The following is a 23,781-nucleotide window of genomic DNA, read 5'->3' as shown; positions in this document are numbered from 1 at the left end:
TTTTTCCTCAATGGAAACCTTGTCAACCTCCACTAGTTTCAAATGAGATAGAATGAGGCTTACGACACGTTTTTCCTCAAGATATTACCTCTGCCATCCAGTTTCTAACAAGATATTGTAGCAAGCCAAATAGCCACCATATTATTTGCTCTTACTGGAAAACAGCCCCAGTGCTAAGAGCTGTGCCTTAACAGGATTGGCATGAGGCTTCAAAATTGCATATTTTTGAGTTAGCACCAATGGTGAGTAAAAAATGTTCCAAGCAAAGTTGAGAATGGGCATCATGCACCTGAAAAACTGAACCATCTTTCTAACAAATAACAACCTTTTCTGAGTTGCTACTGTCAACTGACCCATAACCAGAACTGCAATTAAGCTTCAATATATTTTATAAAAAATAGTACTTAGTTTACTTTCACATAAGTGAAGAGATACAATTGCACAATGGTGGTTACAATGGTAGAAATACATACTGTTGATAAAATGATTGCAAGAGATTTAAAAACATATTGTACAGCACCACATCTGAAATTGGGTGATGGCAGAATGAGTTGTACTCCGTGTCCAAGTAAAATTAAATTCCTAAATCTTTCTTCTAGAATAAATAAAAAACACAATGTGCAATATGTCTCACATTACCAAAATATTTCTTGGAGTTTAACAAGAGATTGAAAACAAAAATGAGGTAAAAAAAGACATTCATGCACTTAAGCCACCATTAGTCTCTGTCTCTAAAGTAAGGCAGATCATTATATTTTAAACTGTCTTTTGCCACTTCTGTAGAGTTTTTTTCACAACAAGGTCTGTCAGTACCTTGTGGAATTGTTAGTTACGATGCTTCTATTTCCAACAAGTTGTTTTTGACAGGTACAGCCATATTTGAAACGCATTGCGTGATAGAAAATGTTACTTTTCCTTGATGGAGAAAAGAAATGTAAAAGAAATGGAATGGAGAAAAATGGATATTTTGGAATTTTTCACAAATGACGCTGTTTTGAGATGGGGTAGGTTAGGAAGGTAAAAGCGAAAGAGAATTATGTATCATCTTCAGTCTTAATGACGTGGAAAAGAGTGACATTAAACAGGACTTGGTGTCCATTATTCCAAGCATAGAGAGCTCTATCTCTTGCATTGTAGTCAAGCATGGATATATGAAAATACTGATTATGGAAAGGAATGTCTGTGTACTCATATGTGGAGGTTTTGGTGGAGTAAGAGTAGTAGACCTTGGCTCCCGTTAAGTGAGAGTTAGTAACATACAAGGTGCCACAGATCATGAAGGATTCTCCAGCACTTCTTTTGGGGTAGCCTGTACTCCAGCTCTTCAACACCTCCAGCGAGTCCTGGTTTAGCTGGCTGATAACGATGTTACCTGCATTCTGGTTGGTGGCATACACAGCCCATAGCCCGATTTCGTCTGCCATCAGGTCAATATCAGAAAAGCCACCCCAGGTGTAGGGATAGACATTGTGAAAGCCAGCATACTCGAGGCTACGCTGTGCAAGCACCCGTCCAGTATCAAAGCTGTATTTGATGATGATGTTGCTCTGGTACTTGTTGAAATAGAGGGAGCCATTGTAGACAACATGGTTGGTTCCTGCCCATTTGAATGGAAGATTGTATGTCCTTGATTCAGCCCCACTGACAAAGTCTGCAATTGATTTATATTCACGGACAATTTTATTATTAGTGTAACTGTCCATGTACCAGACCTGGAAAGAAAACAAAAGTTAGAAGTGAGTATCTGGAACACAGTTTGAGGCACATGACTGTGGTGTGACATGATGCATGTATGACAAAGAAGGAAAAAGGTTTTGGGTAAACAGCAGTCTGTCAAAGTACAATATTGTCCAGATTCCCGTTACAAAGTATGGAGAACTCCTGAATTTCCAAATCAAGATTTACTTGTGCAAGTGAACTCTTAGGATGACTGTTATATCTGGCCAGGCTGGGATCCTATTACAGATGCAAAAAATAACATAATGTGTATTATGGCCAGTGGTCAGTATTCAGCTTATACAGAGCTTAATCCAGCAATTTTGTATTTTGGGGAGAGCTGTGCTTACGGGTGTTGTTGTCTGTATTAAATTACTTAGGTTTTTAAAGAAATGAGATGAATAAAATCTTAGGAGTAAATAAAATGTATGTTCACTTTGGATAGGTTTATGTCAACCCTGACACAGTGTAAGGAAATGGCACAAATGTGCTTTGCTAACATTTGCCTGTAGATATTTTTGCACACTTTTGGTCTCTTTCTGAAGATGTTTAGCAGTGGAAATGATGAAAGTAGAAGAAATATTTTGAGTGTAACCTCCCAGGGGAAAATTCTCTTTTTAAAGGTGAAAATAAAGCAAGTAAAACTCTAGAATGACACAGATATTCAGAGTCTTAACATACTCTGTTATTTTTCTCTGATGCCAATGGATCTGTCATCCAGGCTCCAAATCGGGTTCCAGATATCTTGACTGTAATGGGGCCTGTAATTTTCATCAATTTGCCACACGCTGAAATTAGAAAAGCAAATGCATTAATGCAAATAATTACACAACCCTCCTTGACATCAGACAGAGTAGTAGACCAACTGCTCAAAAGTAAATAGTGTCTCCAGGGAACTCAGGCTTAGGTTGAAGATGACTTGTCATCTACATTGTATTAACTTCTTTGAATTTAGCAGCAATATAAATATACCGAAACAAAGAGACAAAAGAAAATCTCAAAAACCCAAACAAAAAACAAATATTTTTTGTTTTGTGCTTTTTAGAGCATGTTTTCAATTTTCTGTGAAGAAAAATACAGCCTAGTAAGATATCTTCCCAGCTGACACAAATAACATTTAATAATAAATGAAAAGACATAAAACCCAACTTATTTTTGCCTTCAGAAAGTTCAGTGAAAGGTTAGGGTTGATGAATGTTTCAGTTTTCCATTGATCAAGGTAACAACAAGGGGAAAGGTAAAGGGAAAAGTGAGACAATGGATCTTCTGCACAAAATGTACCACTGTGCACAAGTGCAGGCCCACAGCTGACTGCCCTGGGATTGTACAGACACAGCTGAGCTGGTACTATGGGTCTGGCTGAAACTAAGAAATTGAATGTGAGAATTATTCAGCAACTGTGGCTGTTTCATTTGGCTTCTAATCCATTCTATTGTGTTGTGTTAGACAGTCTAAGAGGAAATAATGAAAATCGATATGATCTTGGTTGTTGACCTTATTAATGAACCAAAAGGCTATATTTCAGGGGACATAAATAATAAACCCATTAGCAGAAAGATCCTGATGGAATTTGTGTGTTGACCAAGAGGCAGTGACGTGTATGTGTTTAAGTGAAGTAGCACCTTTAAAGAAAGGATGTTTCATGTGAAGGGGGAAAATATGACATGTCATTTCATTTCTTTTTTTAAAGTTGAAATTAAGTGTTTCACTATGATATTTGGTTGTGCTATGGTGTATAAGCCAATCTACTTAGGAAATGTGGAAAACAAATGTTACATAGGATTGAGAGTCATCTTATTCCGTTCAGGAGAAGGTTGCATCAAGCCTGGAGTTTTCTACATTATGAAACTGGGAAGGAGTTTTTTCTGGCCAGATGTTTTTATCTAGAAATCCTTCTTTAATAAGTAAATGGTTGCACAGATCTTTATTAGGTAATGTTATGGAAACAAACTGAACAGGTGCTACTAGGGACGGGAGTGGAAAATAGCTATTAAACATGCAAGTTAGGTGATTATATTGTGAAATGCAACAAAGTCTGTTAAGGCTCAAGCTAGATCCTTTGTCACACTTTGGCCAGTCTGCCTTCTGCTGCTGCAGGCTTCTATCTGTCAGACTGATATGGGCAGTCACAGCTGGGTCATCTCTTGTGGTGTATATGGCTGGAACACACCGAACCAATCTTCAGGAGCTGTTCACAGTAAACTTAAGTCAAGCTGGTTTAAAACTACAATAAAGACTACACAGGAGTAGGCAAAAAAAAAAAAAAAAATTAGCATCACTATTCTTAGTAGGAGAAAATAGAAGTCATTTAAGCATCTAAGCCCAATTAGTTAAGTCTTTTATCTATGGCTGCATTTGGAAAGCCGGCTTTCCTAAATTTTATTGCTGAGCATGCTGCTATGTATTGAGGGGTAAATAAGACTCTAAAAATATGTTTGACAAAGTCTTTCATGTGTTTTAGCCTATCATCACTGTACTATTTCTAATTTAAAATGAAGACATTGCAAATAAATAATTTAAGAGTGTAACCTAACCTAGATTTTTCTCATTCCATTGCCTCACAAAACTAACAGTACTGCCTATAAAGTTAATAATGTATTTTAAGCCACATATAGCCTTTGAAAATAGACATCTCATACCTGTTTACTGAGATACTGATCACAGGATTCTGTTTGATTTGTGTCCTTTCTTAACTTAGAAAGTATTTATTCTTTCTTAGGGGGATGGATGCTATAGCACCCAAGATTTCAGTAGCGATCCATTCAGGTATCTCAGGATGAATGGACAGTCTTTAGGGACGCATTTCTGTGTTATGGTTTTTCAAGTGGGTAGGTACTAGTTGCTCATATATAGGTAATAAAAGTTCAGGCTGAAGCTTAATAATACTTCAGATGTTTAGTTGTAGTAGCTGATACTGATCTGGTGCTGAGTTTTGGAGGTACTCAGCTTTGACTTTTTCTAACTAAAGCTATTACTTGAGTAATCGAGAGTCCCTGTTATTGTGTGGTGCTTTTGATAGACCATTGCTGTATTTTTTTAGTGAAGTCATGCTTTATTTCCCTTAGATACTTACTATGTTGTGTTGCAGATGAAAGAATGGCATAGCTATCCTAGTGTTAATACTACAGGTCTAAAGGCATTGCAGTTGGAGTGGCCTCTCAGATGTTATAGAAAAATTTGCATCATTATTATGTTGTTGACAATGCCAAACTGGTTCCACTCTACTTCCAAATTCAAAATAGGATTTCCTGTCTGAACATTTTAGGAAGAATCTTTGTAGCTCTTTGACCAGTTGTAAGGCTCCTAGATTTAAATTTGCTGGTTTTTTTTATAATCTTCCATTATTATTCCTTTTGTAAACAGTAAAACAGATGTTTAAGATATGTTAATACAAGCTTAGCAATTGTGCTGTCCTAATGGTGAGCTACTCTTGCAATTTATTAGGATAGCATGAATATGTTGCAGTCTTTGATCATGAAGGAAAACTTTCTACTGAGAAAAATTATAAATGGTCAACAGAGGGTTCAAATAATATGTGAAATTTGAAACTTACTGAGTTTCTTCATGCAGTCTCGAAGCCTTGTTTCTAAACTGAGCACCCGCTGGTGTAGTTCGTCATAGTCATAAGCACCAATTTCTTCCTGAATACCAGTGAGAACAGTAGACAGATTCCTAATTTCCTCCTTGAACTGGGTGATTAATTTGGCATCGGTTTTGTATTGCTCCAGAACTGGGATCAGTGGCAGGAGCTCATCCATCTTTTCTTTCAACTCCTGTTAAAGGCAATCGAATGTGTGTTAGAGCAGTTTAAGGGATTTCACTCCTTTCATTTCCCATTACATAATATTTATGCCTAATTATTATAATGACTTGAAATTGATTACTGATTATAGCTACAGATCTTTTTTTTTTTCTTTTTTCTTTTTAAATTAATTAATTTGTGGAAGCTTTAGAAACTTCAGAATTAATGGCAATAAGCAGTAGATAAAATGCATGAGAGAATAGTTTGTTTCAGCTGTGTTACATGATTACCTTTAAATGATCTGGACAAAAAATGTTGAAGGTCTGACTTTCCATCTAGAGGGTGTAAACTCCCAACTAACTGTATAATTCTTGAGAGTAGGTGATTGAACACATAGTGGCAGCCAAAGATATCATACCTGTTTTTATAGCAGATGAACTGTTAAATTCTATTTCACTCTTTAGAAACACTGAGTTGATTTCTTTAGTGTCTACTGAACCCTATTTAATTCTGATCTAGCCACAATCATATACATTTCTTTCTTCTGATGCAAAAAAATTCCATGGTTCTTAAACAGATTTGTTTTTGTCATCCAGCTATATCACTAGGTGTCTTTGAGCTTCCTCTATTGTTTTTTGCTGTGAAAATGTGTGCAGATCATTTTATTGCCATGTGCAGTCATTGTTATTTTGCCACTCCTATTCCTAAGTGTTTATTAAAGACGTAAGGCTTCAGTTTGGTCTCAGTCTTCACTGTCACATTCTTTTAGAATTTGTCTGGTTGCAACCTACAGTGCCTAATCATCCTTAGTTTTGTAATTTTTTTTTAAAGATATAAATCTTAATCCGTATTAAATTAGATTGGTTCAGGTTGTGGCTTTTTCTTTTTCTTTTTTTTTTTCTTTTCTTTTTATTTTTTGCTTGGTTGGAAATCCTCAAAGAATCCTTGCAATCAGAATATTTTCTTTTATGAGAAGCATGCAGATTTGTCCTTGATGTATCAGTTGTACACAGATTTGCATATCTGTTTTTAATTTGTGAAAACAGCAGAATGTCCATGAGCAAAGTCTTAGAGACATGGGGATATGTAAGACTGGGCAAAACGATAAAAAAGGTGGAAATATAGACATGTTAGGTACTAGTATGTGGTGATAATAGAGATAGAGAATAGATGAGGACACCCAGGGAGGGGCTATTGTGAAGGGATTAGAAAATGTAGTCGTGATGGATAGCTGGAGTGTAGGTGGTAGTTTAAAAGGGAAAGCAGAGGTTAACTAGATGGAAGCCTAGGCACAAGGAAGAGGGAGATGCAGAAGCAAATGTGCTCAGAAGTTGGCATAACAACAAGTACACAGAGATGCATGTGCACAGTTTTTTTAATCACTTGTATTATAGGTTGCAATAAACATGGTAAAATATCTACAAAAAATAAATAATTTGATGCCAAACAGAATGGTTTGCTATTAAGGAAATATGAAAGAAGTAGATGGGGTTGGCCATTACAGGTGCTTGAAAGTCCACCTCTGAGTTTTCACTTCTCAACCAGGTTTTAAATTCACTTGAGGTCTGCAGCCTCTATTCATCACTCAGCTACATTATCCATGTGGCATTAACAATTCATTTTATGTTAAAATTATAATTTGTTCAAAATAAAGACCTACATGCGGTGTTCAGAAGAGTATTTTGCACACGGGTCATCTTAATAGCTGGAAATTAGCATTTTAAATTCAAACATAGTAATAGTTGTAAATGAATTAATGAGAATCGAGTTTCCTTTTTTCTTTGACTTTATTGTCAAAGGGTCTTCCAATTATGCTTTAATAGCTAAATTATTGAGTTCTTCTACTGCAAAAACTATTTTTGCTTGATTGCTCTTAGTGAAAGCTCAGCTTTAGTCTACTTTATCTGTAAAACCATAATAGTTATGGTTTTCTTGATGAGAGTGAGAGTGGGCTTTCTGGGAAGCAGAGCTTCAGAAGTTTAAGTTTTTATTTAATTTTGAGATAATGAAATTAGGCTTTGGTTCTGTGAAGCCATAAACAGTCACAAATCATGGGTAAACCATGTTGGAAATAAATGAAAAGATTGTAACTCAGCAAAATGTGTTTAAGAGACACAGTGAATGCATGAATGATGATTTGACAGAAGTATGACCATATGCTAAAGTGTGACATGGATCAAGTTTGCATTCTTTGGCTATCAAAAATATGGAACCACGACAGTAGAACATCTTACTTCAGTAAATGATATAAAGATAATTTAGGTGTTTTCATTAATTAAATAAATAAAAAGGTGTCTTCTGACACTCCCTAACTGGTTTCTATGATAGTACAACAATTAAATTGTATCGCAGTGTGAATGGGTGGCAGACACATCCTAGCATTGAGTGACTGCTGGTATGAGAGGTAATGCTGTGTTAAGAATGAATTTCCTTGCCTCAGTTGAGATAAAGGACTGGAAATTTAGTAGATCAAATTTCAGAAAGGTAGCAGTGTGATGCTGACCTTTCAAATTATTCTATCATTTATATGCCTAGAAATCCGTTTTGTCCACTGACCAATAAAAATATTGAATGTTTAAAAGGTCAGTACTGCAGAAATCTAGTACCTGTGATATCAAGTGTCAGACAGTCAATTTAGATAGTTTGTTTCCAAGGAAGTTTATAACAGGAATGCAGAATACATAATGAATATATAATGATGTTACACAAACATGGTGGTGTTGTAGCAATGAGTAACAAAAGCAAAAAAGGCAGAGGCATTTCTTACTGCCTGAAAATGACTGGATGCATGTGCTCAAACTCTAATATAAAGAATGATGAAAGAAAATATTAAATTTGGTAGTCAGACCATTAATGTAATAATTCCTGATATTACTAAGACCTGTTGGATATTCAATATATCTGAAAAAGAATTTATCTATGTAATTATTTACTTTAGCATTTATTAGAAAACAATAAGTCCATTTTGTTTCATGAACACTTACAATTATATATATGCTTGGTTAAAAATAGTTTAATCTGCAGAATGGTTTTTCTAGATTCTATCTTGCAGACCAGAAATATCAATTTATTAGCTTATTTCAAAGTATACAATGCTATTTTGTGAACCTCCTACTCAGGAAAAGATTGGCACTTTTTTTTTTTTTGTCATTAATATTCCTTGGAAGTCTTTCTTTAATCACATGAATGTGACTGAGAATTATTGCCCTCCTCCCCTATCCCAAACTCAAAATAGCAAACCTTCAGACGTGAAATTAGATATAAGCCGTACAGGATAAAAATTACAGCAACTGATGTATTATATGCTTTCTTTTCTTCAGCTGCAGTAAATACCAGGTAACAGCAAAAAAATGCAGAACTCTCTACTTATTTGCTGTTAATTTCTTTAGATCTCCCCATTTATCAATGTATCTTCAATGAATAATAATTTTTCAGTATGACATGCACATTGGTACAGAAATAAAAGCAGGATTCGGTTTCTAGTGACATATATCTAATTTTTTAATAACTAATAGTTGCTTCCTAGCACAGTTAACCTGAACAGAGCAAAAGATCATCATAAAGGAAACTTTTTTTGCTTTGCTTTTTTAATTTTGCCCTCGTATGAGCATTTCAAGCTGAGATCTTAGCAGTCCATGCATTGCTTCGAGCAGGCTTTCAAAGTTATTGTTAAAATAAAACCTACTTGAAAATGCTTTGTCATTAATGTCTTCCGATCATCTTCAATTTGCCGAAACTTGGCCTTCAGCCCTTTCATTTGTGTTTCCATTTTTAAAACATACTGGAAATCCCTCTGAGTCCGTAGATTTAAAACTTCAATAGACTGGGACATATTCTGAACCTGTTAAAGAAGAACACTCTCTAAATGTACTTTTTGTTGCTTTACTTTTTATTCCTGGTTAGGTAGTAAAATGTCAGGCAGTAAACTGTGCTTATAGCAAAGCTTTAGCTGTGAGTCATTTATACCACTGTATAAGTTTTAAATTTCATAACATGACAGTACAAAGTTGGGGAAACAGGGCTAACAGCAGACTAGCAGGAGTGAGATCTTAGAGCCATAAGGGATTTTGAGGAAGGGCTGGAGATCCTTTTAGCACCGGTTTTGATGGGCTGGAAAAATGCCGTTAATCACAGGAGTGTACTAATCTACTTTGTCCTCTGTGGTAGGTGTTGACTGTTCTTCATGGTGTTCTATGTACTGTGTGTTTTCTTCCAGACACTTGAAGAGGGACAGGACTAAAGCTTGGATAAGTTTGCTGAGTTATTATGAAGTGCATAATTTTTAGCTAGAAGGTCTTGATAGAGCAATTTAGTATAAGGAAAACATGAGATTGCCTAGATGTAAGCTGGGATGCGCTCGTAATTAAATTGGTGTTCTCTTATGATTTCATAAATGGGTATAAAGTTATAATGTTAGCCAATTGTTCTAACGGTAGAAAAACTTTTTTTTTTTAAATAGGTGAGAAGAAGTGAACGTATGGACAACTGTTGCATGTACAGCAAGTGACTTAGTAGCTATTGCTGGCATTTGCACTGTAGTAAAACAAGAACTTTCATCTAGAGTAAATTCTATATTTTTAAGAGCACTTATTAAGAAAGCAATGCTTTTGCCAGATTTAAAAGTAACATTTTTCAAATGCAGTTATTCTTTTTTAACAAGTATTCTGTCTCCTTCCCTGTTTGCAACTTGCCTCTGAGAAAGGGACTGTTAAGTTTTGAAATATTTCTAAAGCTACTTTGCTGCATGTCATGCTATGGATTTGGTCGAAACCTTAACATTAAGTATCCACTGAAGTTCACAGAGGTTTGTGGAGAGAAAATCTGCAGGATCTGGCATTACATTAACACTGGCATGATATTTTTTTTAGCTAGAACTATACAGAAAAAATTCAATATGTTAAAAGTATATATTTTTTGTCTATGTTTTGCTTTCTGATGCTGCTGTTCAGCTATTCTATTTCATACTGTGAGGCTATATAATCACTATCAGCTTACCTATGCAGAGAATGCAGGACAATAGTTTGTGTTTTCATGGTTGCAGCATTTTTAAAAAAAAAAAAATTTTTTTTTTTTCTTTTTGGTACAAAATAACACTTCGCTAGTTTTAGTATAGAGTAAGTGAGGAAACAACTAAAAGCAACTTAGCATATTTCTCTTTTGTACTGTCTGCTTTGATCATGCTCTCCTGCCTGGATTTCGTTATTAGTTGATGAGAGGCAAGGAATGACCTTCAAAAGACATAATTGAAGCATAAGCTGTAGTTCAAACCCTCCAACAAGTAGGCAGTTTGAGATGGGATTTGTAACTTTCAAGACAGGACTGAGTTTCCCTGACTTTGCATAAGGAAAGCTTTTGGGAGGAATGAAGAACGGATTCAACTTCAGTTTGCTAGGTAAGTGGCTTGGGTTGGCAGAGGTGTGCTATAACAACAGCAGACAAATTTGGGTAAGCACTGAAAACGCTGATAGGGAACATACCCTGAAGAAGTAGTTTTGTTAGATAACGCTTTAGGACACAATTTTTATTGAACTTATACAGAAATAAGTAGATTTTTGTGGGAAATGTATTGACCACAAGGAGGAGTTAAGTTAGTAGGGAGTTAGTAAGTTAAGGACTTACCTTCTCTAGCAGCTGTCTAAGCTGTCTGCTCTTGGCATCTCTTGAACACAGGTTTTGTTCAGGTGCAACCACAGTACAAATACAGCGGCCATCAGGATCCTGGGCTGAGCTATAAACTTGCCACCCTTCTTTGGGGCTAATCTGAGTCTGTAACACACAATAGTAACAATGCAAATGAAGGGAACAGAACTGATTCTGTTGCTTGAAACAGTATCTATTTTGGTGTACTTTTGCAGTATATATTTGCAGTGAGGTTCCTCCTAGTCATTGCTTATTATTCTCTTGACTATTTATACTGGTGATTTTGAACAGATTTGTAATAGTTTTCCAGCAGTGTGATGCGAGCATTGTTTCCAGTGTGCATGAGAACAATTTCCTGCTTGGGATTCAGCACAAGCTGGTTGATTTAATTCTTTGTAGAGCAGTGTTATGGTTTTTCATTAACAGAGAACAAATATGTCCTTTCAGCCTGAATGACTTTTACTTTAGACTAATGGAAACAACAAAGACGGAAAAGAACAAATATAAAATCCCAAAGAGAGAGCACAGTATATGTGAGTCATGCAATAGGAAGATGGCTTGGAAATGGTTCTGGCTGGGGATTAGCAAGTTTGCTCTTAAAGATGCAGTGCAGAAAACTGTTCTCCATTGACTTCAACTATGCTTACACTGAAGGGAGAAGGCTTGCTGCAGGGCAGTGCTAAGAAGTGCCAGGTTAGTTTAGATGGAGGGAGGTGATGGCAGGTATGGCATAATGCAGTTAAGACACTGAACTGTGCTTCATTTCCAGAACAGTTCTGGAAATTCCTAGCATTCCTTTAAAAATGCTTTTAAAGCTTGGGTGGTACTTTGTGAGAGTGGTATCTGTCTGTTTAATGGGATTTATGGAAGTCTTTGAGTGTTGGAATGAGACTAAGTAACGCAATTAGATGACTGAACTCAGGTGAGAGAATAAAGACTAATGGACACCAGAAATATTTTTGTCTTTTTCCAATCTTTAATTTAAAATTAATATTACGCATCATTTTTTTCCTAATAATACAGTATTGACTGAATTTTATAGTACAATTGCTAAAGGATATCACTGAAATATTTCTGGACATAGTTGGATTCAATAACTAATTTTACTATAAAATTGCACTAATTGTCAGCATGGAGAGTGATTAGTAAAACCAGCAGGCTTCTATTGATGCATAGCTAGGAGTAAGTTGCATAACTTACTCACCTCAGAAGATGTGCAATGTCTCTGTAGCCTGAAATTAGTAGTGAAGATGATAGTGTTTGCTGAGAATTGGTTTAGTGTCAGAGGGCAAGCTTTTTGTCTTACAGCGACTCTGTGAGGCAGCCACTGAAGATAGCAGTGATCTCTTCTACTGTAGAATTTGGTGAAAATTTTGGAGTTGTATTGTTCCTCTGTTTTGCAAAGAAGAAGGTTTAACCTAGATGACTGTAAAAGGGGACAGCTAGACTTGTTTTAGAATTTGCTAGAAATTTTGCTAGAAAGGCATATCCAGTGCTAAATGGATATTCCACTTCTATGATGTACTTAATTTTTACAGCAAAAGGCCTTTAGTTTAACATGTTTACAAAACTAAGAATTGAACATACTGCTGGAGAGGTAATTTAATTTGGTTTTGAGCAGCTACTGAAAGTGCAGGCTGGACCAACTGAAGCTGGTAAACCTTGCAATGTGCAAGCACTGTTCACTCCACAAGTTTGTATGTTTCTGTCTATGTAGAATTGATGCCCTGCCAGTGTGGTCATGCAGGAGAAATCTTTTGTTGGAGTTCATTATCCTAGAGCTTGTGATAAGTCCTATAGGATAGGAATACTCAGTAGGATTTTTGCAAAGGTATTTGATATCTATGTTAAAATCTATAATTAGATTTTACTGCATTCAGTTTACTACATCAGTGAATGAGTTCTGTACGGTGGAGAATGGATGAGGCAGCACTGTCATACACAGTCTGTAGTGAAGCAGTTATAGTCCACACTGTGTTGTCAATGGAACTTAATGGTTCTAATGATGTAATGTGTCTGGTTTGTCTAAGAAAAAAAAATTGTTGATCAACTCTACCTATTCATGACTTGATTAAAAATAATAATTCTCACAGGAAAAGACCTTCAGGCACAATATGAGTGTGCTGTGATGGAATACATGTGCAGAAATGAGTGCTGAGGTCACACCCTGAGTTTGGGCTGCAGTTCTTTCAGGTAGTCTGTATTTACCTCTATTTATGCCAGTAGGGTTACTTTGTTGTGTAGGGTGGGTGATACAGTCACAGAGAAAAAGGAGCATGTTTGGGTAGTTGTGCTTTGATTTTTTTTCCCCCTTTGTTATTTTTCTTCGCTTTGCCGTTTAAACCCTACCTGAAGCAGAAACCGCTGTGCCACCTGGGGGAAAATCTAGCAGGCATCAAAACCTGAGAAGAGCTACTGAATCTACTATTCAGATACAGGGTTACTGCTGACAGGCCTTAGAAAACAAACGAGGAAGGAAATAAAAACTGGCAAACAGCAGCAATGATATATCATACTAGTTCTTGGAAATCTGGAGAAAACAGAGGCGTCTCTTACAAGCCTGTATTAATCTGTTGTGCTATGCAATCTCTTCACTTAGAAATTTTTACTTTTTTCACTTGCAATTGTAGAAATTCTTGTAGAAATGTTGTAGGAGCTTCCACTGTTACTAGCGGCAGAACAAATTGCAACACGTGCACTTCATATCATTGCTTAGATATAGGCAGTATTTGTCAGTTTGTCCTGTGTATTCAGTCCAGGGATGGAGGTACTGTTAGTGAGGAGGCCTGTTCCCCTGACACCACCTTGTTGTATGATTGTTCCAGTTGAGAGGAGAAGAAAAAGTTAGTGAAGATGAGGAGGTTTTCTTTTGGTTTCCTGACATTTCTGAGCTATATATATCCTAGAAGAATTACTTTTGGAGTACTGGGAACTTTATATCTTGTTTTATCATATTGCCACCTGTACTGTAGTTCACTGGAGATTAGTTACATTAAAAGAAAATAAAATGGAGTTTATCCTCATCTGTTCAGCTTTGTGCTGTTCTAAAACTTAACAGAATCTTATGGCATAATTAAGTTTAAAGTAGCTACATTTAAATCCTAAATGCAGTGACTTTCTGCAGTAATGCTTTTTCTGCATGCATATATTCAATTGAACATTGATTAATAAATACATCATTTTAATTTACAACTACAAAATTAAAGCCTGAGCATAGCAATCTTCTGTACAAATAGTGAACTTTACATTTTACATAACACCCTGTTATATAAACATATTGCAGTTAACATATAGTGGTTCACTAACATATGGAAAAACTGTTTCACTTCAGCTTATGAATACCAGTATGGAGTTCCCTATTGTCCAACTAAATGCTTACTTTTTATGGTTTTCATGAATAGCTAATCACAGGTTTTCTGTAGGTGGTCTTTAACAGATGCTGCTATATAAGAGCATCAGCCACACAAACTGCTATTTCTGTCATTTGTAACTTGCCTTTCTAATTTTCCGATTCCCAGTCTCCTAGTACCAATTCTGTTTTGTTTCTAACAGCTATTTGTTTGTTTGATTGTGCTCCAATAAGGAAAAATATATAGCAGTATTCAGAAAAAAATTAACAAGGAATCTGATGCCTGAAATCTGTTTTCCTTAATAATGCACTACATTTTTCTGGAGCAGTAAACAAAGGAAAAATGTCTAGGCAAATAAAACGACACTGCTGTACTATTTTTAGCATTTCACCCTCAAGACGAAAACATCTTCTTCACAAGTAGATAAGAATGTTACTTGATAATCTTTTTTTTGTTCATAGTAAGACCGCAACATGCTCACCGATTTATGATGCCCAGAGAGTAGCATGCATTAAGCGATGATAGGAAGGTTAGTATTAAAAAGATTTACAAAGAGGCAACAGATTAAAGCTTTTGCTAGCACTTAAATTCTAGTTCAGCATTAAGATGGCTTGCAACACAACACAGCTACTTACTAGAGTATCTGAAGTGGGTAGTCTGGTTGTATTTAGTCCTACCAGAGATGGGAGAGTTTGGGACATCCAGCTAGAGATCATTGCCATGGTACTAAGAACAGCACCAAGCTTCAGCAGTGGAGGACTCATTGCTGTGGAGCTAATGAGTTTTCATAGTGACTGATTATCATCCTGATGCAGGCTGGCAGTGAGAGGCGGGACTGCAGCACACAGCAGCTACAGCGTGAATGGAGAGCAAGGAACCCAGATTGAATTATCCATTTAAAAACTCAGATCCTTATTTGCTCTCACTAACAAATACTCTGTGACTATTTATTTACTGCTTTTGACTACAATACTGTTGTCCACTTCATAACCTGTCCTCGTAATAGTCATTGCAGTTTTCAGTGGGAGATGGAATGAGTGAATTACCTCTATATAGGTGCTGGAAAATCCATTAGCACTTAATTGGTTTAGTCCCTGCAGAACTGTATGTATCCCTATCTGAAATTCAAAAGTATAGTCACAAAACCAAACAGAAATAATCCTCCATTACTCCTGTAGCAGAACTATGCTCAGGAATATTTCAGAATCTCATACAGGAACTATACACAGCCCAGACAGAAGAATGGGGAGAGCTACCTACCCATGGAAACACAAAAGTATTCTCAGAAACCTTTCTGAATATTCCTTGATTTGTTGATCACACATAAATTACAAACATCAGTGACCTTATAATTTGAAAAGATTGTTACTGAGATAATTGTTTGTAAAAGAGTATTGAAGTAGTACATGTTCATATTGTTCAGTGTTTCTGTTAGTGCATGTGTTACTCTTGAGAATTATTGTGTTACAAGGCTGGCAGGCTCCATATGTCTCTATTGCCATTTGGGTAGGAACAGAAAACAAATGGTGGGTTGCTCACGTAACATTTGGAGGCTTCTTTTGGCTCTAATCCACTGTTCTGTAGTGCTGTAGAAAGATCTCCACAGTCAGTAGCAATTTATCTTTTTTAGAAATTTAATAAATGTGGGGGGAAAAAAGAGCAGAGAAAAGGAGTGCAGAAATTCTGCATCATTGTACTGTTGGGGCGGTTACAGGGTTATGGTTTTTGTTTGTTTGTAGTTGTTTGTGTGTTTTTAGAATTATTTTAAAAAGGAAGTAACACTGAACAAGGATTTATAATGCCAGTTATTATTAACGACAGAACTTGCTTGAAAATTTGTAGAGACAGAATGCTGTATTTGCTCCTAGAAGTAATCATGGATTTGGTGCGTTTCTGAATTTGGACCTTCAGCACAAATGAAACTCATCATGAATTTGAAAGGATTGCCTTTTTCTAAGAGTGCAATCACAAATGCATTTATTAAACTTACTATAGTCCTGCAAACACCCTTATTGACCCTCAGAGCTTGTGCACCAAATGTAGGCTGAACTTTCCAACATTCGTTTGGAATTACCTCCATGCTGTTATTTATTGAAAACATATGGAAAAGTAGATTTTAGAAAAAGAAATAGAAAGTCACGCTGGAGACTGCCATGTAATTTTATAAGAGATCATCAAGCACAAAGATTCAGTAACAAAATATATGTTGAAATTCTCTGTATCCCCCAGTGTAATATTTTCTGGGAGTTACACAGTAAGGTGAGCTGCTTTAGATACTCAAAAAAACCACAGTTCATTGAAGAGGTACATTTGAAGTCTGAAAAAAATGAGTTTATGTGCTTTACACAAATGCTGCACAGAAAAATAGGATTTTTTTTTTTAATTTTTTTTTAAATTTTTTTTGCTAGTTTCCCTAAACAATGACAGCACAAATCAGTTTAACCCCTAAACTGAAAACCTGCTGACTTGTGATTGAAGGCACTGCTCCTAGGTACATCTTTAAAGATAGTGTAGCAACAGATGCTTCTCCAGGTTTCTTGGCTGATTCTACTTACAGATTACCATATAAGTGGTATCTGGATTCCCATGGTGCTGAAGTTAGATCTGCTGTAAGTGCATAAGGGCTTTAAAGCACATTTGCACTGCAGTGCAGTGACGCAATTGCAGACTGGAGAGAGAGATGTGAGTCTGCTAAAGCAAGTTAGCCTCGGGATTGATGTTAGGGTAGCTTACACTAGAGAGCTGTAAAAATGCCTTTCTAGGACCTTAAATATTTGGTGATTGTCTCCTATACTGCTGCAAATTGAGTGCTAAAACTCGGGTTTGTTCATACAAGCTATACCTTTCTCCTAGACATGTACTTTACTTGTGCAGTACAACATTCAGTGTACTCAACAGTGCATCAATTTGTAAAACAACTGCTGCTTCAGTGTGAGGGAACTCATCTGTGGGAACTTTCTCTGAAAACATCTATTTGTTGAATGTTAGAAATGCTCGCTAGAATTCTATTTTATTTCTCTTTTCAGTACAGTTGTATAAATGCCTAGAACAAAACAAAACACCTTTCTGACAAGGATATAAAGCTCTGAAATCATTTTAGCTCTTTTTTGCCTTACATATTTTGGGAAATGAAAAAATAGCAGACAAATATCAGAAAGTCTCAGTGAGAAACGTACCCGAAATGATACATAAAAAGATCTTTTCAGAAAATGTGGAATAACTGAAGAGTTTTTCTCATCTTGATTGGAGATGGAAACAAAACTTACGACCTGTACTTCATATTTATAGAAAATAACTACATGTGCCATATTTTTATCTCATGTAGAAACATGCAAGTCTGTAACAACTTCAGTGCTTTCATCTAAGTTACTTGAATACAAGCTCTGTAATAGTCATGTATTGCATTATCAATTACTTGGAAAAGTAAGGACATTATACAAATACCACATTTTATTGTTATTAGAGAAGAAGTCTGAGGCTCTTTTAGTCTCTGATATTTAATTTACTTCAAGATTGTTGCATTTTCATTCAAATTATGTTTAATGTAAATAAGATCGCAACCCAACCTTTTTATCACAGCTGAGGTGTGATAAACTCGATTACCATCAGTGTTAGTTACCATCAGTGTTAGAAATATCAACAAAGCAAATGTCCTGCAAGTTATCGATATGTGAATGCATGTAAATGTAAGAAAGAGAAAATAGAGAAGATCAGGAGTGGTCATTAGACCCTTGTCATCTCAGAAGGGTGTGTTTAAAAACAAAAACAAACAAACAAACAAAAACCCACGAAAAAGCTGTTTAGTAACAATACGTTTTTGTTTAAGACACACCTCTGTCTTTGCAGTGTTAATTGTGAGTGGTAATAGGCAGATTCTTTGAGAAGATGGGGAAACAAGTGTTTTTCCAAGATAATATCCTCACCTCTGGCATTTCCCAGTCAGGCATCTCCACTGATTGTATGTGTGTCAAGTGAAGGCTTACTACAAGACTGCTCTATCCTCGTCCATGCTCTCAAGGTGACATTCTTTCTGACATGGCCTTCCATGCTCTCAAGGTGACATTCTTTGTGACGTGGCCTTGGTTATATGTTTGGAGATTTATTTATTTATTTTTTTTTAATTTTTATTTCTGGCTCCAGGATAACTCTTGCTCCCTTTGATTGAAGGAAGAAGTTCTTAGAGAGCAGTTTCAAGTAAGTGGGTATAGGTTGCAATATGAATTGCTGGAAATGAGGGGGAGGGTGAGCAGTGTGCATTAGGAGATTTGGCAGTTAATAGAAAGAGTGGGCAAAATGTGCAAGAAGGACTAGTTGAAGTGAAAATAAGTTGGGTTGCTGTTTTTTGTTTTTTTTTTTCTGGTTGAATTCCTGCTATCTGAATTTTCAGTAACATTTATAGTGTACTCAGTACTATCTTAAAAGCTTTCCCCTCAGATGTGCAATATATTAACAGTGCTGAAAGGAGAAAAAGAGTTCAGTGGAATCACCCTTTTCTCTTGATTTCTCTGGGTGATCTAGTTTATTCATGCTTACTTAAAAAACTTAAATAAATAAAAATACAAAGAGACATTTGCTTAGAGCATGATGAAAAATTGTGCTGAGAGTTTCTGTCTCTGCATAAGCTTTGGAGAACCTCAGGGTGCTTTCTTTTAATGTGAAGAGCCACAGAATAGGCCAGTGCAATGCCATATGCTCCTGTTCCTGGTCTTGCTCAGGTTTGAAATAATACTGCAATTTCCATGTTCTTTTGTTAGGGGGCTGCATGTAAGGATTTACATATAATCCCCCCCCTGTGATAATCCTCATGCTTAATGCTTTTGATCACTTATAAGGGATATGAGGGAACAAACCTCAGTACTGTACACAGCTGACGTAGCTGGCTTTTGCTTAGGTTGAATTTTAAAAGAAACTTGGTCCTCAGGTGTTCAGAAGCTGAAATTCACTGTGAAGGTAGAGAATATAATCCTGGAGATGGTCTAGAGCCATGAAAATCAGTGCATTTGATTTGTTGTAGTTGAATAAAGTCAGTGTTTTGGGTGACACTGAATGCAACTGTGTGTCAGAAGACTGAGGTGAGGTATTTACTGAGAACAGCAGCCCATCTACACCCTGTGAAAGTGGTCAGTCTAACTGAACCATCTTGAGGTTGGGTAGCCAGCGCTTACAGGGAACTGGCCCTGTTTTCTGAAAGTCAAGGGTGAAGTGGCTTGAGGATCAAATGGCAAATACGTAAAGCTTTGGTAATCCTGTGACCCACAGGATTATCAACATTCAGAAAATGAGAACAGTTTAATGGTGAAGAAGGACAGATATAAAGAAGGAATAGATATTTATATCCAATATTATGGTAATTAAAAAATCATGTGTATGTTACAAGTTGTGGGTAAGGTACTATTCCAGTAAAGGTGGTCCGAGTTGCCGTTCTGCAATGTATGGGGTGTAACACAGAACTAATTACCACTATCTAGTTTGCCAAGGTTTATCTTTTCTGGCATTAAATATGTTAGTGACAACAAAATCATTTTTAAAGGCACCACGGGGTTGAACCATAAAAGTATAGACTACTAAGATGAAACTGAGGAAAAAAAAAAAAAAGATTTATCTTAACCAGTTTATCAAAGCAGTGGTGTTGAAGCAATTAAATAGCAATAGGAAAGTGTCATCATCCATCACTGTAAGCTATGGAAAACAGTTTTAGATTTACAACTAGGATAAAATCATTTAAGCTCTCTGTAAGAGAAGATCGTGTGACAGAAATAGGAGAGGACAGAAGAAAATATTGCAAAGGTTGAGGGAGAAAGTGGGAATCTGAAGAAACTGCATTTCACGGACGCTTCTTTTTCTGACTTTTCATTTTTGATAGACTAGCAAATTATAATTTATTTTCTTATGAATATATCGCACAGTCTGCCACAAGTAAGAAGATGAGTGATTCTGGTGAGAGCCCACCTCAGTCAGTGCTTTGGTATGAAGATATTTTTATTTTCAGGCTAGATGAATGTCATTAGACTGTTTGCAAGAAGCAGGTGTTTTTACTTTAATGAAATGTCACGAAAGGGAACAAAAAAGGGTGAAAGTACAATCTCTAACTTGAAAATGTGCTTTCTCTGTGGAATCTTTTGCTGTTTGTTTCTTACGGGATTTCTTGCAGGTAGAGGAGGGAAGGGGTTACTGGAGCAAGGAAATCAGAGATATTGGTGCATTCCTTAAGTTAGCAGTCAGTAATAACAAGAAAAGTTGCACAATGCATAAACCATGACAGATAATTTTAAAGACATGGACTTTGTAAATAGAAGTAATAAAATCATCAACTAGCTGTAGCATTTTTCTCCTATTTCAGACTATTTAGGAAACAGTCTTTTGCAGATTTAAAATTTGCAAATGGTTTTTGCTCACTGTAGTCAACTAATCAGAATCAGTAATTGGCAAAATACAAATTGCACTATTTGCCCAAGAGACGCAACAATTTTTTGGCTTGGATAGATTACTTTATTAAGCTCTGCCACTGGACAATGAGATTTCTGACTCATTGATCAGTGTACTAAGAGATGAGTTATTATATAAGATGAGCCAAAGGGAAACTCAGTAGAGAAAGTTAGCAAAATGCATGTTTTTATGTCTGTAGTATGATGAACTAAGAATGTTCTATATCAGTAATAGCCAAATGCTCTTCAGCTCTGTAAAGTGGTTGGATGAGTGCAGTGCTGTTTTCTTGATGTCAGCAAGCTAAATACAATAAATGACTTCTTGATCCTCCCTCCTCAAAAGGAAAAAGGCTGTAGGTAGTTGGAAGTATATTAGTAATAGCATCTAGTGGTGCTGCAGTTCACCAGAGTGTAGCAGTATCTACCTTTGATGTACTTGTATTTAAAAATAAAGACTGAAGTACTGTTCTTAGTATCTGAAAATCTCAGAATAAGCAACCAATAAATAAATAAATGGACAATCTTCTTTAAAAGTTACTATCTGAACTGGTGGGTTAATTTTAAAAGTTTATTTTCTGATTTTATTTTCAGCAATTAGTTGATACTTTGTAAAATTATTTCTGCTATGCCAGTATTGTACCAGTTCATTAGAATAACTGTTATGACTCTGAAACTGGCTTTACTGAGGACATTTTCTAGGAATCCAAGCAGGTGGTGTGCAAGGACTTAGATTAAGTGCTGAATCCATTTGTCAGAAAATGATCATATTGCTTATTAGTTGAGTTGCTGAAGCTAGAAGAAATAGTCAGGATGAAATAGTAGCAGAAGTTGCCACAGAAGCAATAACAATCTTCAAAAACAACTGTTTATTCAGTTTTCAGATTGTTCTTGATAATTTGAATTTGTAAATAAGCTCATGTTCCCAAGAAATCTTTGAATATACTTTTTCCCTAGTGGTGTCAAAGAGTGGGAGTAGTAAAAGACAATAGCTATCTTTGTGAACTCTGCCATGTTAATTATACTGTTATGGCTGTAGCCACAGTACTGCTATGATGTGGAAGCCCGAGCAATGCTAGCTGCTGTTATCTGTTTGCTGCTTAATCATGACTGTAGTGAGCTTCCAGTACTTTCTTTGAAGTGACAAATACAAGTAATTTACTTCAGCAGTGGTACTTGGAAAACAGGCTGCTTCAGAATTGTGGGATATATCTGCAAAGTAATCATCAGCAGAATCAGAAGGCAGACTGTCTTCTGTGACCCTGTGATGGATGTTGTTTCTTAATAGAAGATGCTGAGAAGCTGAGATCCCCTACTATGGAGCAAAGAGTAACTCAGTTTAGGTAATTTAGCAGAAGTTAGCGAAAAGATATTAATTTATGCTGTCTGAAGGACTAAACAGAATCCTTCAGAGCACTGTCATTCAGTGTGCCATTCAGCAGAATTTCACTCTGTTCAGACATTAAAAAATAAAATTTTGGCCTGAAAAAATGCATATATGATAGTCTACAAAGTCCTGGAGAGATGCATTCAGAGGCTATTCTCAAAATATCGGATTGTGATAGAGTTGCATTTTAAAAGGATAATCACTACATGGTTGCTGTATATAGTGATATTTTTCATTACAGAACAGCTAAAACTAGTCTGCAGTAGGTGTCACCTCCATGATTTCATTTGAAAATGTCCCGTCATTTCTTTCCTCAACAGTATTCTCCAGCAGTGTGAAATATGGGGGGAAAAAAAACCTCACTGAATAGTGTTAGTCACTTTGCAAAGAATACAGAATCTTAAGAACACAGAAAAGGACAAAGCTCAACCATTTGGAAATGCATTGAAAGGGAAGTACATTTTATTGATATTGGTTAAATGATTTCTACTATACAAACAAATGAAGACCGCATATCAAGCTGATAGACATGCATAGAAAAGTGGAATTTCAGGTGAAGAATAAATATAATTTGCAAGGATATACAGACCATTTTAAAAATGTGTAGTAATAAGTCTCTTAAGGATCAGTAAACAAAAAAAGTTGTGTTATATTGGAGACACAGAAGCAAATCTGTTCTATTTGAATTTCTTCCAGGCAAGGGGAACTGAAGGATCAAAGTAATGAGGGTAAATGCCATACATGCAGGTGTGAAAATTGATAAGGAGTTACTGCTGTTAAAACAAAAGTAAAAGTGGCTTCAATAAAAACTACTTGAGAGTGTCAGAAACTAGTATGGGTGGAATACTAGCTTGTGTGTTGTGAGTTGTCAAGTGGTAGTTGGCCATAGAGAACGTGGCTAGAGATTTGTTTAAAAAAATCTGTCCATAAAGATTTTGTTAAATGAGTTTGCTATAAGAAGAAATATTTTGGAATGCTGCCTTTTACATGACTGTTGGTATGTTAAAGAAACAAGGCCCTGGGTCACAGATGACTTTCTGATCAGCAGAAAGTTTTTGAATCAGGTCGTTGCATGTATATCCAGTGGTTTATTAGTAATATGAATGGATATTCTGGGCTGAAAAACAAATTTGCCTTTCCAAGAGATTAGAATAAAAATGAGCTTAGACATTTCAGTTCTTTTGAAAAATTGGTAGAGACTTGAAAAATACTTAGTTCAGGATACTGGATGTAGCCATACTGAAAGTGCAAAAGTGAGCCTATGGGAATGGGTTAGAGCCTGGGAAAGCAGACCACAAAAATGCACTTGCTAGAAACATTCAAGCAATCTTGTTTCATCCTGAAATCTGAATGTTTGGCTGCTGGCAAAATGTTTGTAGTTAGTTTATTCTTAAGATACATATTTGAGCTGTTCAGAAGCTGAGTGCAGTGTGCTTTTTGATCCTTTAGAACTCATGGTTATGGTTTCTTAAGCAATATAAATTGCCAGATTCTTTCCTTAGAAAACTGTTTTCTCCATCTCTT

General features: G+C 36.0%; 1 protein-coding gene across 3 annotated transcripts in view; it reads right to left on the bottom strand.

Moving 5' to 3' along the window:
• Window positions 1–366: 366 nt before the first annotated feature.
• OLFM3 (olfactomedin 3) overlaps window positions 367–23,781 on the bottom strand; it is a 43,717-nt gene continuing 20,302 nt past the window's right edge. The window contains exons 1-6 of one of the 3 annotated variants that reach the window (XM_015869909.2): window positions 15,084–15,655; window positions 11,078–11,224; window positions 9,144–9,299; window positions 5,270–5,489; window positions 2,398–2,504; window positions 367–1,712 (exon numbers count right to left, since the gene is read on the bottom strand). In XM_015869909.2, the coding sequence (XP_015725395.1) occupies window positions 1,035–1,712; window positions 2,398–2,504; window positions 5,270–5,489; window positions 9,144–9,299; window positions 11,078–11,224; window positions 15,084–15,212 (1,437 nt within the window). In that variant the 5' untranslated portion in view covers window positions 15,213–15,655 and the 3' untranslated portion in view covers window positions 367–1,034. Of the gene's footprint in view, window positions 1,713–2,397; window positions 2,505–5,269; window positions 5,490–9,143; window positions 9,300–11,077; window positions 11,225–15,083; window positions 15,671–23,781 lie in introns of those variants that run through there. The other 2 variants (XM_015869911.2, XM_015869910.2) reach the window with 2 other exon arrangements.

Source organism: Coturnix japonica, chromosome 8 (assembly GCF_001577835.2).
Source record: "Coturnix japonica isolate 7356 chromosome 8, Coturnix japonica 2.1, whole genome shotgun sequence".
NCBI classification, from domain to species: domain Eukaryota; kingdom Metazoa; phylum Chordata; class Aves; order Galliformes; family Phasianidae; genus Coturnix; species Coturnix japonica.
This window is presented reverse-complemented; position numbering and strand designations above follow the sequence as displayed.